This window comes from Leucopleurus acutus, assembly GCF_964270905.1.
Source record: "Leucopleurus acutus genome assembly, chromosome: 20".
Lineage (NCBI taxonomy): Eukaryota > Metazoa > Chordata > Mammalia > Artiodactyla > Delphinidae > Leucopleurus > Leucopleurus acutus.
In genome coordinates this window covers 15010963-15029344 of record NC_139162.1, presented here as the reverse complement: position 1 = coordinate 15029344, position 18382 = coordinate 15010963, and the positions used below count along the sequence as shown (strand labels likewise).

The 18382-nt window shown below is 50.7% G+C and overlaps 1 protein-coding gene across 1 annotated transcript; it reads right to left on the bottom strand.

Moving 5' to 3' along the window:
* Positions 1-540: 540 nt before the first annotated feature.
* DHX38 (DEAH-box helicase 38) lies at positions 541-18306 on the bottom strand. The gene is made up of 27 exons (XM_082862397.1): positions 18195-18306; positions 15821-16162; positions 15273-15460; positions 14497-14601; positions 13799-13946; positions 13537-13655; positions 13302-13378; positions 12699-12854; positions 12001-12162; positions 11684-11791; positions 11196-11308; positions 9595-9732; positions 9044-9230; positions 8713-8898; positions 8193-8333; positions 7749-7859; positions 7538-7654; positions 7265-7372; positions 6756-6868; positions 5829-6037; positions 5566-5720; positions 5006-5161; positions 4776-4910; positions 4460-4585; positions 3836-3931; positions 2300-2421; positions 541-1011 (listed from the first exon to the last, which is right to left on the bottom strand). The coding sequence occupies exons 2-27, from the start codon at positions 16141-16143 to the stop codon at positions 927-929; spliced, it is 3684 nt and encodes a 1227-aa protein (XP_082718523.1). The 5' UTR covers positions 16144-16162; positions 18195-18306; the 3' UTR covers positions 541-926.
* Positions 18307-18382: the final 76 nt, after the last annotated feature.

Sequence of the window (18382 nt, the reverse complement as noted above, 5' to 3'; positions counted from 1 at the left end):
ACAGCTGCTGGGGGCGGGGAGCCTCCCCACTTATTTTGTGGCACCTGTGTATGCCACATGTGCCTCACTAGACGTCGCCTCAGCAGACCGTTGAGGCTGCTTAACAACAGAAAAGACTAGTGATTCTAGCGTACGCATCATCTTTTACGTGAAAACCGATAAGCAACATTTTACACTATTTTCCATGAATACACAACACATAACGGAAGAAACTTCAGCCATTCTGAGCGACAGAGCAGCCAACCCGCCCTTGGGAAAGGACAGAGGGTGCGCGGCTGCTCACCTTCCTCCCACTTCCTGGCCACCGTGGCCGCCTTGCCCCAGCCCTGCCAGGTGCTGGTGCCCCAGGCCATTCTCCTTCCCTGTCAGCTGAGTCCCACCCCATCAACCCCTCCTCTAAGAGGCACTGCCTGGAGAACAGAAGGGCGAGCTAAGGTTCTAGAAGGATCCATCCAAGGAAAGTCAGCGTTCTGCCTGTTCTCTAATGTGTGATTTAGGGCAGTCAGGGGAAAAGAAGAGTCAAACACAATAACATTTTACAAACAATAAATTTATTTCCAAATCCTGAATTATAACCAAATTATAATTCCCCCTAGGTCTATTGTGCTGTTTTACACAAGAATTTTAAAAAACATAGTCAAAGCCGTGTCATTCATACACCAAGTGTCCCGGGGACAGTTTATTTGAATACGGTGGGTCCGGCCACCTCTTGTGGTCCTGGCAGCTGCTCTGCGGCCCCACGCCTGCACCGAGAAACTCCCACCTCCTCCACAGCAGAGCCTGGCCGCAACAGGTGCCCCCAGGGCCATGATGTACACAAATGAAAGCACACAGATGAAACGGTTTTGTCGGCAGGCCTGGGCGCTCCAGCCACGGGGCTCATGACTCAACACCTGGCCCCCCTCCTCTTCAGGGACAGCATCAGCTCAGAGCCCAAAGCGGGCTGGTGTGCGGCGAGGGGTCATGGGTTCCCCTTGCTCTTTCCGACCTGGGGTGTAGATCTTTGTAGACCTGGAGACACAGAAGAGGGGTTAGGAATCGCACTGCTGCTCACTCCGGCCAGGACACACAGGAGGACGAGGAGCCTGAGGTCTTGCTGCTTCTGTGTGTGAGCAGGCTTTGGGGCTGCAGGGTCTCCGCCCCTAGCACACTTCCACTCCCCTCGCCTTCCCTATGTGTGATCGGGAGCAGAATGAGATAGCACCTCTTTCTTCTATCCACTGAGGCAGGTTATGAGATTTTTTAACAATTCCATTCATATCCCCTAGGTGAGCTCTGAAGGGAGTCTTCCCTCCACCTCACCAGGCCGCCACTCCAGCTGTGGCTGGGCTTTGTCCCCAGTTCCTGGAAGTATCTCTAGACCCTTGGAATTTCCCAAGGGACTGGAGTGTCTCTGTTATTCACGGTGGGCCACATCTGATAGTTTATGCAAATGAGATGACTCAGGATGGTGGCTGCCCTGCCAGAAAAACCAACCTGTGAACAGAGGGCTGTGCTTTGAGCCTCGTGCTATTAGCCCAGACTCTGGGGAGGGAAAAGAGGTTGGAGACTAAGTCAACACATGGGTCCTGCCCAATAAAACTCTGGGCACCAAAGCTCCGGTGAGCTTCCCTGGTGACAATACTCTGTGTAATGTGCCAGGAGGGTAACATGACCCCAAGGACAATGGAAGACTTCACATCTAAGACCCTCTCAGACCTCACTTTATACATCTCTCCCTTTGGCTGGTTCTGTGTCCTTTTGCTATAATAAAACTGTAATATGTATAGTACTTTCCTGAGTTCTGCGAGGTATTCTAGCAAATTATCAAACCTGAGGGAGTCCATGGGGATCCCCAAATTTGTAACAAGTTGGTGAGAAATGAGGGTGACCCTGGGTACCCCCCAACTTGCAGGTGGTGACTGAGGTGAGAGCAGTCTTGCAGGGACTATGCCCTTCACCTGTGCAGTCTAACTCCAGGCACCAGGGCAGACGCAGGTGCCCAAGGCTCTCCTGGCCTTGCCTCTCCACTGTGATGTCCAAGCCCTAGCCTGTTGGTAAAGCTGTGAGACCTACTCTGCCGCTCCAGCCCACCTTGGGCCCCATCACAACATAACAAACAATGACCAGGAGTTGCAGCTCTATCACCACTCCTTGAAAGTATGTCCAAAACCCCTCCCGTCTCCACGTGACCACAGTCAACTCGTCACCAATTCACCTCTGCACATTTAACTTCTCTTAAATCGCGACCCTGCCTCAGGGCCTGGTCAGTCCAGCTGGTGGGCTCCATCAGGACAAGAGTCCCGAGACCACAGCTCACCTGACACTACCCAGGGGACTGCGCTTTTCCTGCTCCTGCCGCCGGGCCCGCAGCTGCTCCTCGGCCAGTGCCATCTCCTCCTCCATGGCAGAGGCTTCCTCTTTGGCCCGTCGGCGGTTCTCCTAGAGAAGGGAGAGGTACTGGGGTCACTGGGGATTGGCGGGTGAGGAGGGCCAGCCTGCACCCATCTCCCTGCTGCAAGCCAGGTGCTGGGTAGACCTTGCCAGCTCCCAAAGGCAGGGACACACAGCTCCCTGCCCCAGCACTGAGGCCTGCTTTGCTCACTGATCCAAGACAGACATTGGATGATTGAGTCCTCACCCTGTCATGCCTCAGCCCTCCACTCAATTTGCTAAGTGCTTACATGCTCTAACCAAGTTCATAACCATGCCAGGAAGTACAGGAAATAGAGAAGACATGACATCTGGCTGGAGAGGACGGACACAGGAAGATGTGTGCGGGCCCGGTGTGGGGAGGACTATGCTGAGAAGGGGGGAAGCTAAAGTCCACAACATTCTGCAGCCCTACCTCCAGCTGGTAGCCACCAGTGGACACCAAGACTGTCAGGAGACCGAGAAGTAAGTAGAGAATTTATAACGGAGGGTCTGGTGGGACCACTGAGCAATCTTAGTGTCTTCAAAAGTGGCACCACCAGACCTTATGTGCCTCCTGACTGGATCTAAAAGGAGGTTCACAGCACCACATGCATTTATGCATCCTTACCCGAAACAGCTGAATCTGAATCTAACCAAGGCTTTAGATTAATGACTAGCTTACAGAAAGCACACGGGATAGAGGCAAAAGTTAAATACGTTGAGGAAGCAATCAGCTCAAAACAGAACGTGGAACATTCTACAAGATGACCAACCTGTTTTCTCCAATAAGTCAATGCCATAAAAAATGAGTGGGGGCAGAGCTTGTTCCAGAATAAAAGACTTAATATATGTAATGACAAATTTCAATGCCTGGATCCAAATTCAAGCAAATCAATTATAAAAAATTATCTTTGGAATAAAAAAGGAAAGATGAATAAGAAGTGGAGACTTTAGCAACGTTAAGGATTAATTCTGTTGAGTAAGATTTGCATGGAGGTTATGTTTTAATTTTTGAAAGTCCTTTTAGAGGCACATATTCAAGTGTTTATGGGTGAAAAAATATAATGTCTGAGGTATGCTTTAAAATATTCCAGGAAAAACCAATATGTATGGAGCGGGGTGGGAATAAGAGAAACAAGGTTGGGCAGATGTTGATAATTATGGAAGCTAGGTGAGGAGCTCGCGGCTCATTACACTGTTCTGTCCACTTGTATGAGTATTTGGACTTTTCAATACGAAGTTGTTTTTTTGAGGCTCAGCAGACCAAGCAAATGGAGTGCGTGGGGGGAGATCAGACAGACTAACCTGCCTGGATCACAACTTTTATGTTTGACAGAGAAGTGAAGGGAAGCCAGATGACGATGTGTCTTTAATACCAGGCTGAGAGGAAAGCGGATCCCAGAGACAACAGATCCTCCATAGAAAAGCACAGGATCCTTACCTGCCGAGACTTTCCTGCCTGTTTCACGCTGTAGAACATGGGGCCCAGCTCTGCCAGCCACTCTCCGTCCACAGCAGTCACACACTGCATGTACTCCTGCAGGCAGAAGGGCCACAAAGCGGTGGTCACAGAAGGACCAATGCTTTGAGCTGTCCCTCCCAGAGCAGTTCCACAATTAGGAGCTGTATGGGAAGGGCCTACCCCTAGCCCTGTGAGGCTGAAAAAGGCAAGGGAAAGCCGCAGACACTGGGATTCTAATCCCTTCTTCCATCCAAATTCCTCCATGCTTGAGAAAAAGGCCCCTATTGTCCAACAGAAAAGGCCCAGCCCCTCAGAAAACCCTTCTAACAACACCAAAAGGGCTTGCTTGTCCGCGGCAGCAAGTAGGAAACAATCCTGCTGGCACAGCCGAGGCCACTGGAATCTAGAGGTTAACTGTGTATCCATATAAACTTCCCCAAACCCCCAACTGAAAACCAACCTCAATTTCCCTGCAAGCAACGCATGTGGCCTTAAGCCTCCCAAGCTCAAAACCCATCCCAGAAGGCGGCAAAGGGTTATTACAAAGGCCTGGCCCAGCCAAGTGGGCCTACAGTCATACAGGCTGCCTTGGAAAAGACTCACCTTGGTGGTCATGACCAACTCGTGATACACAATGTAGTCTGGGGTGTAGCCCATTCCAAAGAGGGAGCTGGTGGGGTGCAGGTGGCAGGGCATGCCTGTCCGGATATTCACATACTCCCCGATTCCCTATGGAAGAGATGCAACAGGTGGCTACATTGCAAAACACTGCACATCTGGGCCGCTACCCAGTCCAATACTGTCTTGACACAGGCTTTTGGGGGAAGCCCAGATCTGCAGGACTGTACAATGAGACAGGAGACCTCTGCCCTCGAAAGAAGTATCAGGCCCAGAGGGGCCATAGCTCCACTAGGCTCACCTTGAGCTTGGCTGCCTGGTGGAAATAGGCAGCACAGATACACTTTCTGACAATGTCCCAGTCGGTGCCACACGAGGCCAGGCTCATCCGCTGCTGCACCATGATGTCCTTGAGCTGAGCCCGCACCTCCCGGACCTAGAGCAGGACACAGGTAGACAAGGATGGAGCCCTCCTTCCCTGCATCCCAACCCTCCTCCCAATGTGCTGCTTGTCTCGGCCACTGCCCCCACCTTCCGCATGGCCTTGGCATGGATGAAATGATCGTTACACCAGATGGTAGAGTAATTGTTGTTCTTCCACTGCAGGTAGACATTCAGGTAGGTCAGATGGTCACTCTCAGGGACTGCGAACTTCTCCCGGATTTGATCGCTCTCCTCCTCTCGGCCCTAGGAAGGAACAAGAGAAGTCCAGGTCCAATGAGAAGAGCTATCTCACACTATCATCTACCCTCACCACAACTAAAAACACATCAACATAGTGCCCTGACAATATAGGAAAAATAAATTAGTTTACAACAAAATATTTATTCTAAAATGTGAGGGCTCAGGCACAGCCATCCTAGAAAAAACTGCAAAACATTCCCTGAGAACCATGGATCTTGCCCACCCCTTCCCCTACCCAAACCTGCTTAACATAAAACAGCAAAACCACTCTTTGGAAACTGATTCCTGCCCCTCCCTCCACTCTGTCTTAACAACACAGAGAGAAACTACTCCCCTCTCTCAACCTTCCCTGAGCCCATAACCTCCCGAGATCCCTGGGAGGAGAGGAACCGGACAGCATCTCCCACCTTGGGCCTGTAGAAGATGGCTGGGACCGAGAGCATGGAGACGATGAGCAGGATCTCGGAGCTGCAGCCCATGTCACAGGACACAATGAGCATCTTGGACAGGGCCGGGTCCAGCGGGAACTCCACCATCAGCCGCCCAGTCGAGGTCAGACCGCCTGGGAGAGAGGAGCAAATCCGCACGGTCAGTGGACACAGTGCCATAAGAGGGAGAACCCAGGCGCCAGAGCCCACGGGGCCCTGCCCGGCTCCCGGGGCCACAGCACCTGTGTTGTCCAGGGCCCCGAGGATCCAGAGCTGATACATGGAGTTGAGCATGTTGTCCTCCGGGGGCGGGTCCATGAAGTGGAACTGCAGCAGGTCCTGCACCCCCAGGGACTTGAGCAGCAGCACCACGTTGGCCAGGTTGGTCCGCTGGATCTCGGGCACCGTGGTGGTCAAGAGCTCATTCTTGTAGGCGCTCTGGGTGTAGAGCCTGTGGGGGAGAAGACGCAGTCCTGACGCACTTCCCACCATGCTGCCCGGCTGAGCCCCTCAGATATGCCCAGCTGTCTACACAGGGACCAACACTGGGCTTGTGCACCCAGAAGAGGCAGTGCAGATGAAAGCCACGGGTAAGGAGAAGAAGTCCTCATTTCTTCCCCCCACCTCCCCCTTCCCCTTACAATCACGAATCTCCACCTACTCAAAGCTCAGTCCTGCCAATTCACCATTCTGCTGGAGTCTCCTATGTACTTGTTTCATTTCTGGAACCAGTGAGCCTGGGACTAGAATTATGGCTGGGGTTTTTTTTCTTTATATTTTTCTAGATTTTCTGAATTTCTATAGTTAATACATTATTTTTACATATCAGAACAAAAAAGAGAGAGAGAGTAATTGGAGGAGGAAAAAAAGAACCGGTGCTGTAATGTGTTCACATTTATCTTCTGGGAGGAGGCACACTGTAATCACTGGTCATCCGCTGCAGATACCTTCAACACAGGTCTTCCTAAAACCCAAGGCTGCTCAGACTTCAGGGCTGCCTGGGAAAGCAGCTTCTTCCACTCAGCAGCATGTGATGAGAGGACCAACAAGTGGCTGCCCCACCATTGGTTCCCAGCCTCAGGGATCACCTCTCTGCAGGATCACAGTCCAAGCCTTCCCACCCCAGCTGGGGCTCCACCCCAGAAAGCAGGCTAGCACAGGGCTCCTACCTGAAACACTGACCTGGGCCCGTCCTGCCGGCTCGCCCCGACCTCTGGTTGGCATTGGCCTGGCTGATGGGGTAGATCTGCAGAGCATCCATGCCAATCCTGGGGTTGAAGACCTAGGAGGGGACAGTAAAGACCTGACTAAGGACAGAGTGAGGGGAAAAAGGGAGGCAGGCTTGAGACAAAGACAAACCCTGGGTGCTACACATCACAGGATGAAGTGTCTTAGCGATGTAAGCAGCCATCTTTCGGAACCAGGAACCTCAAGAAATTTCCCCTAAACACCAGCTCCGCAATCTCTATCGAGCTACGTAAACTGTGTGTCTACCTCGAGTTATCACAAGGATGGAATGAATCAAGCACATGGCAAAACCAGCACTCAATAAACACCACCACCACTTCCATGAGCAATCGTCGTTTGAGGGCCACGGACCCAGGGCCTGCCTTCCCACCCCCTTGGCTGAGTTAGCTTTGGGTGAAGGCCCAGGGCCCCGGTGCCTGTCTCCTCTTACCTTTAATTTACAATAACCAGAATCGATAACAAACATGATGCCATCGACAGTCAGAGAGGTCTCAGCAATGTTGGTGGCAACAATACACTTCCGAACGCCATCCGGAGCCTGGAGCCGGACAGGACACTCATGGAGGGAAGGCTGTAGGCCTTCAGGTAGGAAAAACCCCACAAGGAGAAAAGTACACCCCACCCATGCCAGAAAAGTAACACCCTCCCTCTTGCCCTCCTTTGGGGGAGTCTGGGGGAATACCAAGGTGGGGACCCATCTCACCTTCTGGAAGATTTTGGCCTGGAGGTCAGAAGGCAGCTGGGAATAGATGGGCAGCACAGCCAAGGCGGGCGCGTTCTCCAGTTCTTCCAGATGCTCCACAATCTGGTCTGAGGTCACCTGAGGGCACAGAGAGGAGCTGTGAGACACCAGATCCCCCAGTTCTCACAGGAAGGACACACCCGTTCATCCCAGTCATGACCGAGGCACGCACCTCGATGTCCTCTTGGCCAGGCATGAAGATAAGGATGTCCCCGGGGGCCCCCGACAGATGCACCTGCAGAGACTGCTTCACTGCGGCCTCCACATAATCCTCCTGGGGGGTCTGCAAACCAGTGAGGGACACCGTGAGAGGGAATGCAGGCCAAGCCCCCACTGGGAACTGGTGACCCAGTTCTGGTCAGGGGCTAGAGCCGATGAACTCTCAGGGCTGCCGCACCTGCAGACAGGCCTGATGGCCCTCCCTGAGCCCTGCACGTCCACTCCAAAGAAACAACCAAGCGAAACCTCCCCAGAGTGCAGCCCTTTGCCTCCAAGCCCTATACCCGCAGGCTCCCAGGGTCCCCACAAAACCTCTCCCGACTCAGTGTGCCACTCCACATCCCCCAACCAGCTCCTCATCAAGGGTCAGGGCAGTTCCAAAACAGGGCCTCAGTACCTTGCTGAAGAGGATGTCAACAGGGAAGGTACGACCAGGGATGTGGAAGATGGGGACATTCCCAAAAAAGGAAGCAAATTTCTCTGCATCCATGGTGGCCGATGTGACGATGAGCTTCAGGTCTGAGCGCCGAGCCACCACCTAAAAGAAGAAGTCAGTCAGAGGCTTCCCCACAGTTTTGGGACCCTTGGCTTCTGCCCTCCAGTCTCATCGGCATCACTACCAAATGAAACAGAAGTCAAAGCTGACGGATGGCTCATTAGATTCGTAACAATCCTGAACTGAATCCGTGGAGCCACAGCCAGGAGAACCACAGGTCACTCAGCTGAGCAAGAACAGAGTAAACCACCACCAGCTCTGAACCCCGCAGCCAAGGGCCTCAGGGGCAACTCGGCCTGTCAAAGACCCCCTCAGCTTCCCCAGGCTAGACCCCAGCCTGCCTGGAGTGCCTCGTCACTAACTCCTGGCAGGGCGGTGGTCCAAGCCCCACAGGCACAGAGGCTGGACCCGCAGCCCTCACCTCCCGGAGCAGCCCAAAGAGCACGTCGGTGTTGAGGGAGCGCTCGTGGGCCTCATCCATGATGATGGCGCTGTAGTGATCCAGGTCCGCTTCCCGGAGGGACTCTCGCAGCAGGATTCCATCAGTCATGTACTTGATCAAGGTGCTTTCTGAAGTGCAGTCTTCGAAACGGATGGCATAACCCACCTGGAGGCCAGAGAGACCGCTCAGAAGCTCTGGGCGCCCAGTCGCCCTTGCACACCCCGAGCTGGGTCCAGGCCTCAGCAGATCAGCCCAAATGACAGAAGCTACCGGGCAAGAATGACACAGCTCAGCGCTTGCGCCCACTCACCTCCTCACCAAGGCTGCCCCCCATCTCTTCACTGACTCTCTTGGCCACTGACATGGCAGCCACACGGCGGGGCTGCGTGCACCCGATCATCCCATAGTCCGTGTAACCGTCTTCATGCAGGTACTGGGTCAGCTGAGTGGTCTTACCACTCCCTGTCTCCCCAACCACAATCACGATGCTATTATCTCTGCAAGGAAGAGAAGATAAAGGGTGAATCGGCCCGAGTGGAAGGCCACCTCCTACCCCCACCTGTAGCTATCCAAGGAGCATGCCTGTGCAGGGAGGATTTCCCTGGGAAAACGGTCTTATACTGAAACACCCTCTAAAAAGTCTGGAAGACAGTATGGTTTAAACAAATGAACTAAAACAAAACGATGCCATCTTGCTTACTTCAAGCAGGGTAGCCCAGGGCACCCAAGTGAGGGGAAAAAATCCTTTCCCTTCTCCATCAGATGTCATACCCAAAAGAAAAAGAGCTGCAGAGTACACACAGGAGAAAATGGGACACCTGATTCAACAGTGGAATCCCGACCCGGGGTGGACACAGTTACCTGATAATCGTGAGCAGTTCCTGCTGCACAGCAAAGATGGGCAGGTACTGCCTCTGCTCCAGAATAGACTTCTTCTTTGCGAATTCACTGCTGGCTTCGCTCTTTTTCTTCATGTGGTCTGCAAACTTCTGCTCTGTCCTGAGAACACACAGCAGCCTAAGCGCCCTGCACGGCTTCCCACATCTTCTCTCCTGACTGGGTTACTGCCCTGCTTCCTACACCCAGAAGTGAGCACTGCTTCAAATATGCAGGAAATCTTTGAGACGCCACAGCTGCCAGGTGCTGCTCATCTCCTCTGTCCTAAGGGACCAGACTGCTGTCTGAGAATCCATCGTCCAAAACCTGCTCAACGCCCCCAGGACACACAGCTGCAGAGGGCTCAGAGGAGCTACAGATCAGCGAGTGGCAAATCCTCTGCCCTGAAAGACTTCAGCCAGAAAAGGAGCTGAAATCCACAGGTCATCACCTTATATGGAACAACCCTGGGCAATGTCAGCACCACACTTAACAGGCTGAAAAGAGGAGTTGTGGTTACAGTCATGACCAAGGTCAGACTCCCTCCCACCTCTTGGTGGGACAGCAGAGTCCATAAGGCTTTATTTTTAAAGAACTGTGAGAACAATCCCACTTGACGTTTACCTACAGCTTCCACTGAAAGCGCTCAAGTATCCGACACACGTACATCCCCAGGCTGCAGAGCGAAAAAGGTACCAGTCCTACCTTACCTACATTAGTCTACAGTCTCCACCCATCCCTTCCCCAAGAGACTTTTCCTCCATCAGATTTGAGCCCACGCTCTGTCAAACTTCCTGTTTCTAACATCCCAGTCATTCCCAGTCAGCTAACAATTAACACCTATGGGATTAAATTAACTAGAAACTAACAAGGGCTGATCAATAGCACCAACTTCTCACTTCTCATAGGGTTATAGAGAATTAACTCAGATGACAATTTTGTAGGATTTCAGAGTGTTCAATGAGATTCAGAAGGGACATTTGAGTTCAGCCACCTACACAATGAGGAAAGCCCAATAAGCAGTTATCCAACATCTGCTTAAATACCTCTATGAATGGGGAAGTCACTACCTGAGAAGACAATCCTTTCTATTCTCAAACCTCTATTAAAAATAGTTCTTCCTTAGATTGAACTAAAATCTAAGGGTGCAAAGCACACTTTCTCACACTGAGCATCTGAAAGGCACTCTGGCAGAGTGGCTAAGAGTGTGGGCTCTGAAACTAGACTGTCTGGGTGTGATCCGCACTCCACCATTTCTAGCTGGGTAACCTCAAACAAGTTACTTAACCTCCCTGGACCTCATCCTCCTCGCATGAAAAATGGGAAAGATTACACCTGTCCCATGGGACTGTCATGAGAATCCAATGACTGAATATCTGTGAGTTCTGTGGTGCTGCCTGGCACAGAAGAAGCTCCTGCAGTATCAGGGGCGACAGTAGGAATGTTATCTCAGAAAAGTCGAAAAGACCAGGAGGAAGGGACCGGAGACTCAAAATGACATCATTTTCCTATTGGTGAGTGACGAATCCTATCAGACCCCTTGAGGCCCCATCTTCAGAGACACCTGCTGCTGGCGAGACTCCTACCTGTAGTCCACTTTACCGTCCTCTGTCAGAGCTTTATCCGGCTCTTCCTCTTTTTTGACACCCATTATATCTCCCAGTTTGGTTCCAGCCAATTCCCAGTGTTTGTGTTGAGCCTGAAAAAGACACAAAAAGTCAATCTGCTCCATCCCGTGACACAACTGTGGTCCACGGAAAATCAATCCCATCTGACAACAGGCTTCATCTAGCAGGCAGTAAATTCCCACAAGGTAGCAGTGGCACCGAGCCGTGCCTCCCAATCTTATGTCTGAAGCTCCTGAGAAACCAGGCCCCGGATTATCTTAACTGAGGCCCTGGAGGAGGAATGCAATACCCTCCCACAAGGGCTGTTTCTTGCTCAATGAGTTTCCTCTAACTGCCAATAGGAACCCTACCTGTGAGGTGGAACATGATCTTTAAAAAGAAGAAAAAACAAAAAAAAACAAAAAAATAGGCAGATACTCTCTGGCCCTAGAAGACGAGAAACCAACCTTTTTGCGTTCCTTTTGCTCCCTGTGCTTCCGCACCGTTTGACTGCCTTTTCTAGCGATAATGGCCAGGTCAGAAGTGGCGTCCTTGACTGGAATCACAGGCTCTGGCTGCAGGAGGTTGAGGAAAAAGAGAAATTCTGCACTGACCATTAAACTCAACACAAAGGTCCACTTCGTACTGGCCCTGGTAAACAAAGGGTTGCTACCCTACCCCTATCGTGATGGGGCATTTTTCCTCTCCTTTCCTTTCTCTTTCTTTCTTTTCCCATTCCAGGCTTCTCTGAGCGTTCTTCTCTCTGACAACAGAGGACCCTCACCTGCTTGGTGAAGACGATGCGCCCATCCAGAAAGGGAGGCACCAGGTTATGCACCATCAGATGGACCTTGGCTGCACTGTCCTCTTCAAAGTCGTCGTCCACCTCCAGCCGATGCACCACCCCGCTGGTGAGCATGCGGTTGGTCTCCCAGCGTTCGTTATCCTGTGAGGACACAACGGGAGGCCACGTTAAGACTGCAACTGCAAGGCCATCCTGAAAGGTCCCAGGTGAGGCCACACAGAGGGTCCTGACAGAAGGGCCACAGGGGCTGCAGAGATGTCACGGGCCTCTCTACCCTGCAGCTCCTTAGACAGAAGAATCGCTGATCCCAAACCACCTGCAGTACTCTTCCCAGAAGCAACCCGTTGTATCTAAGGCAGAACCTCTATATGGATACACAAACGGTGACTGTCCCTGGCCCCGCTGAGAGACACAAAGGACACACCACAGAGCCGGGGCCTGACCTCCCAGTTCCCATCAACAGCACCCCTCCAGGAACTACTGCAGAAGACGGAAGTCACGATTTGGGTTGGGTTTTTCTTAAGTTACTGATAAGTTCCCTGCCCACCCCTCTGCCTCCAGAGGAATCGCTAAGTCTATGACTTCAGCAGCGGGGAGACAAGCTGTGCCGTTGGCAGGTGCATGTGACCTGCCGCTTCTCCAGCTGAATCTGCTCCACCTGCTGTGGGCAGCCTCACCTCATTGATCTGCCTCCGCTGAGCCGAAATGCGCTTCTGCTTCTGTTTGTGCAGATGCTGCTCCCGCCTCCTCACGTAGTCCTCAGAGGAGTAGGCCAGGGGGTTGTGGAACTCATCATATCCCTCATCCATCATGTACCAATCCCGGTCAGCTTGCTGCGGCACAAGAGACAAAGCAATAAGAACAAGGCGCAGATCGAGTTTCTGTGCAAGACGTGGCCAGAAGGGGAGGACGTGTTTGGTAAGAAGTCACTGGTGCAGCATAGCAGTCCTCGTGAGAGACACAAGAGAGGCTGTAAGACGAGCCACCTAGAGGAGAAGCAGTTTACAGCGCAGCCCACCATGACGGCGCTTCTTACGTTTACCACACGATGGCACCAGCACACAGCCGGAAAAGTTAAGTCTGACCTGCATTTGGTGAGAAGTTTGACCACAGAGCCTTTGCCTGGAAAGAGATTCCATGGCTTCGAGACTGAACGTGGCTCAACGTCCGGTTCCACTACAGTGTAACCCATGACCCTTGTGCTCAGACACCCCCGGTCACCCACTCACTGACAGATGGCCACCACCCCTCATTCAGTCCCTCAAAGATGTAGTTTTTACCCTCTGGTCATCCTCCCATTGCTGCCGCTCCTCTTCTGTGTCGAATGAAATTCCTTCTTCGCCATCCTCACGTCTCCCTGTGGGAGAACACGTAGCAGGTCAGTCTGCACGGTCCCAGCTCATCCCCAGTGGCCTCACACAGACCTGCCAAGTAGCACAGCCCCAGCCCGGCTCTGCCCAGCCCCACCAGGAAAAGCGACCCTGCTTCCTGCTTCCCACTTCCACCCTGCCTTACCTCGGCCCCTGGACAGACGTGGGGTGGACCCCAGATGTCTTCTGTCATCGGCCCACTCATTGTATTTGTAGGATGGGGTTGGCAGAGGTGTGTCGTCTGAGTACCTGCTCCTCACAGACCTGGGAAACAGTATAACCAGCCTCACTAAATAGTCACTAAGCTGAGATGTGTTCCCCAGCCACCATCTGCCCTCCCAGCCCCAATCACGCCCACCCCGTGCCGCCCACCCAGAGAACCTGGACTGTACCACCCAGAATGTCACCTGTCCCTATCTCGACTGGACAGCCGATGACTCCGCTCAGAATCCCGATAGGAAGGTGTTGGGGAGGGCGATTCCCACTGTGAGCGCTTGGAGGAGCCATAGCCACTGTCCTCCTCATCCCAGGTAGACCTTGAAGGGGTGGCTGCATCTGGGCCACAAAAGACACATCCACAGGGAACGCCTAAGACATGGCTACAGAGCCATTAGGTGAAAGTCAATTCACCAAATTTCTTTTACTATTTATAAACTTTGTACCTATTTGCAACGGATAAGATGGTTTTGACAGCTTTTAAAGAGATCTGAATTTTAATGTCCCAGTTTTCATCTGTGCTCATAACAACATTTTAAGGAATATCCAATTTATCTCTGCAAGCACATCCCTCTTGAATGTACATATTTCTTTGTATTAAAACTTTCTTCTGCCCCTACTCCACCCACCCCCAGCTCCCTATTCTTTCCTACCATTTGGAAAACTGGCCACTCAGCAAACTGGCAAATCATGTTAAGGGAGCATATCTGTGTCCACAGAGAAGTCCACAGCCTTCCCAACTGAATCAACTGACTCAGAACTAAGTATTCCCAGAAATTCATGGTGAAATCAGGAATTCCAACCCAGTTCCACTGAGGATGAGAGTCACTCACCCTGCCTCTCATACACTTGGCTCTCACAAACCACCACAAGCAACAGCTCAGACTACCTTTAGGCCGGTGTCGGGGGCTCTCAGGTTCGTTTCTTCTGCCGCTGCGCTCTGACCCTCCATCTCGCTCCGACCTGCTGCTGTGCCTGTTTCTATCCCGCTCATCTGTGAGGAGTCACCGGCAGAGCTTAGAAAACAGGTGTCCCATCCTAACTTCCACCCATCTTCACCCTAGAGAAAGGACAAGCCTCCCCACTCACTCACAGGTGCAACCTCACTGCTCTAATGCGATCCATGGGCTCCTGAAACTCACATATCCCCATTCTTTCAAGGGCAAAAATTAGTTACTGGCTAGAAAGTTTCAAACTCATAGTAAGTTATTTTCCTGCAAGAATTCAAAAAAGAGTAGTTACAAGTCTATAATGAATAGTTATTTAATAGTTGCAAGCCTACAAGCTACAGAAATCAAACAACACTGAGGAAAGCCAGTATTGGATTTTATGTCTAGCTTTGATCCACAGCACCGTCCTTTTTCTCTCACCAACACTAGTGTCAATTGATTTCTCAAACATATTACCCATTTTCACCTTTATCACCAATTTTCAGGATAAAATGAGGACCACACACTCAAGCAAAGCAGCTATGTTGCAAGTAACAGCTCTTTTCTTAAACTGCCTGCTAATCCCAATACCAATACCAGGGTCAAAACCAACCAGGCTGACATGAAAATGGAGTTCCCTAATTAACGGTGTTATAAAAACTCCCACAACAGGAAAAAGGCCGACATGCTAATTCAGGTGCTTAGCAGGCACTAGGAACTCTGCTGGGCAGTTTACCTCTGTCTCTCTTGCGGTCACAGTCTCGATCCCTCGACCTCTCCTTCTTCCGATCCTTTTCTTCTTTGGACGAGGCGTAGACACCATGTTCCCGCCACTCCCGCTCTCTCTGCCGACTGCGTTCCCAAAACTCTTCACTCACACCACCAGGATGGGATGGAGTCTCTACCCGAGCAGATCGATAATGTCTGAAACAGGGAGGGCAGCTGGTAAAGGGCTTATCCATGGAAGAAAAACCTGCCCCAAACCTTTGGCCAGGCCAAACATGTGACCTGGCCTTTTCCACTTTATCTCCCTGGTACGGCAGGTTTGCACATGGCAACAACCGTAAGTGCTTCTAACCTCCATCATCTACTCTTTAGGTGCCTTTGAATCTTCCCCCAGATCTGAAGAAAATACCAATTCTTATCTAGCCTCAATGTTATAGAATCACAGTAAAATCATAAAGTCCTAAATGTCCAACAAGAAAACTGAGAGATAAACATGAGATGCTATTTTCTGGCCTCCGTTTTCATTCCCTTTGGGGCAGTCCACCCGAAGGCTCTTACCTGTCTTTCCGGCTACTGTGGCCAGCCTGGTCACTGCCCTCCTCCTCAGCATCCTTCTGGTCGTCCTTGCTCTCTTCCCAGTCCTTATAGGAAGAGATTCTGGACTTCTTCTTGTCCTCCCCATCATCCTTCTCCTCTCTCTCCCTCCTTTTCAGGGAAGCCAACAAGTCTAGTCCCAGCAAGGAAGGGCGGGGAGCAGGGGCCTTGAAGACATGCTGCTCACTAGATGCACTTTTGGTCTTGAAAATAAGACCGCCAACCTGGGAGTCCACATCAGTGCCTTCCAATCGATGGATTGAAGCATCCTCGCTGGTGTCCTCCATGACAGGCTCTGGGATTTCTCTGGAAGGAAAACAAACCATTTGATATCAGACATAAGAAGGGAAAAGGCTTGGCTCTGCTACATCCCAGAATAACCGTAGGTATATGGATCTCTGGGGGGTTGACCTCCCCCTCAAGATCAGAACTCCTTTAGTTACCTCTTACCAAGACCTGTCCATCAAGTCATCGACAATCTCAAAAGATCTTCCTACTTCCACCCCAACTCACGTCAGAAACAGATACACACACACACACACACACACACACACACACACACACCAGGATCCAAGAGGGTATCATCCAGGCAAGAACAGACCTCACTAAGGGACACTTACTAGAGCATTATGGCATCTATAAAGGGCGTTTAGGGAAAACACCACTAGATTTTAAATCAGAAACCTCAATTAGAACCCAGGCTCTTGACATTTTCTACCTGCATGATTGTAAGCAAATAACTTAATCTTTGGTTAGGCATAATTTCTACACCTGCAAAATGGAAGTACTTTTTGCTCTATCTAATCCATGGAGTTATTGTGAGAATCAAATATGAAAGTGTATGCGAAAGCACTCTGTAACCATAAAGAGTTACATAAATGTCATCGTTACATTATTTCACTTGCTGTGCTCCAAGGTATTGATTTGGGTCCCTCACCATGTTTTTACACAAGTTCTTCGTCCTCTCCCTTCCTTTAAACTACAGATATAGCAGAGTTGTTGACGTATAAGACTACCATCCATGTGATCCATACTTTAATGAATTGTGTTTTGTAGAAAACACTTCTCTCACAGCAGTCGAAATCTATTTAGCAACAATTCAAGTTCACCAAAAAAAAAAAAAAATTAATGAGAATCACCAGGCTAGTAAATGATATTTCTGAAAAGTAGGTAACTGTAGGATTTTCTGGCATTCAACTTATAACAAATTCCTCTTTACCTCCCACTATACACAATCTACTTATTCTGAGTGCTTGAATAATTTCCCTCATTCCAACAAGCCAGTAAAGCAAAGAACTGTCAAGGGATAGGGTACCACCAGCATCCAGAATGTTTCACCCAGCTCTAATTAACATATACAGCTCTATAGAAAAATATTGTTAAACAGACTGAACATATAGTATGAACAACAGTTGCATTTTTAAAAATGCCATCAGGCAGAAGAGAAAAGGGAAAGCTACCTATTGGTGACATCTGTATTCATGTGAGGAAATCTAAACAGGAAGGTAGGATTTACATGTTCTGCTCAGTAGTCTGAACTAGAAAATGTACTTCAAGAATGTCATTTTATGCAGGAGAGAGAACCTTGTCTGTCTTGTTGACTGCTTTGCCCAGTGCCTAGCAAAATAAACGTTTGAGGAATAAATGAATGAATGAGTTTAAACTGATTAAAGGAAACAGGGAGCCAGAAATTTCTAGGGACAACAAAGAAAGATGCCAGCAGCACAGGAAAAGGAGTCTGACAAACAGGACAACTAACAGCTGAGAAAAGTAAATAAGAAGCTAAATGTTGGCTTGTGAAGAATAATTAGTGGCAAAGAAGCCACAAGAGGTACAAGAAAAATATTGAAGAAAAAACTGGATACATTCATTCAACAATTACTGAGTGCTTTCTGTGAGCCGATCGCTGTTCTGGGCATTAGAGATAAAGAAGAGAACAAATCAGACAAAACTCCCGACCTTTTTGGAGCTGACATTCTAGTAAAAGATATCACCTGGTAGAGATACCACTGTGACAGAGAAGAGGAAGACAAAAGGAGCCCTGCTGGGCTCGGTGTCCGTCTGGGAGTGGACTAATAGGAAGTGAGCAGGGTGACCCCCCGGTCAGCATCCCTGGACTTCTGCGAGGCCAGGCCAGGAAGCTGGATCTGACCTGAGCAAGGAGAAAGGCCGGTCTTGCAGGACCTAGGCAGCATCCCTAAGGTGAGTAACGCAAGTTGGGTGACAGGGACAAGACTTTCCAAACCTGGGCCCGAACCTGAGCGAGGGGCCGATATCCGCCGCTTGGAGCCGCCACGATTGGCGAAGAAAAGGTCGGAAATGAAGAATGGACACTCACCTCACCAAGCCCGACTCTCGGGACCTTCTGTCCCGGATTCTGGGGCGCTGGCGCAGCCACTCCTCGCTCAGACCGCCTCAGAGAGCCAATATCCGCACCTTGAAAGCCGCCATTATTGTCCCATAAGACTTTGCGCGGCCCCCTCTATCCGTCCAAAGATACCATCGAGAGCAGCCCGAAAAACGCCC

Bases quoted from the DNA above. Each gene is read 5' to 3' on its own strand.
- DHX38 (XM_082862397.1), bottom strand. From the start codon at position 16,143: ATGGAGGACACCAGCGAGGATGCTTCAATCCATCGATTGGAAGGCACT. The intron at 9,733-11,195 runs GTAGGAGTCTCG...GTGTGTTCTCAG, and splicing joins GACGGTAAAGTGGACTACAG to GACAGAGCAGAAGTTTGCAG. The intron at 6,038-6,755 runs GTAGGAGCCCTG...TCTCCCCCACAG, and splicing joins GGCCCAGGTCAGTGTTTCAG to GCTCTACACCCAGAGCGCCT.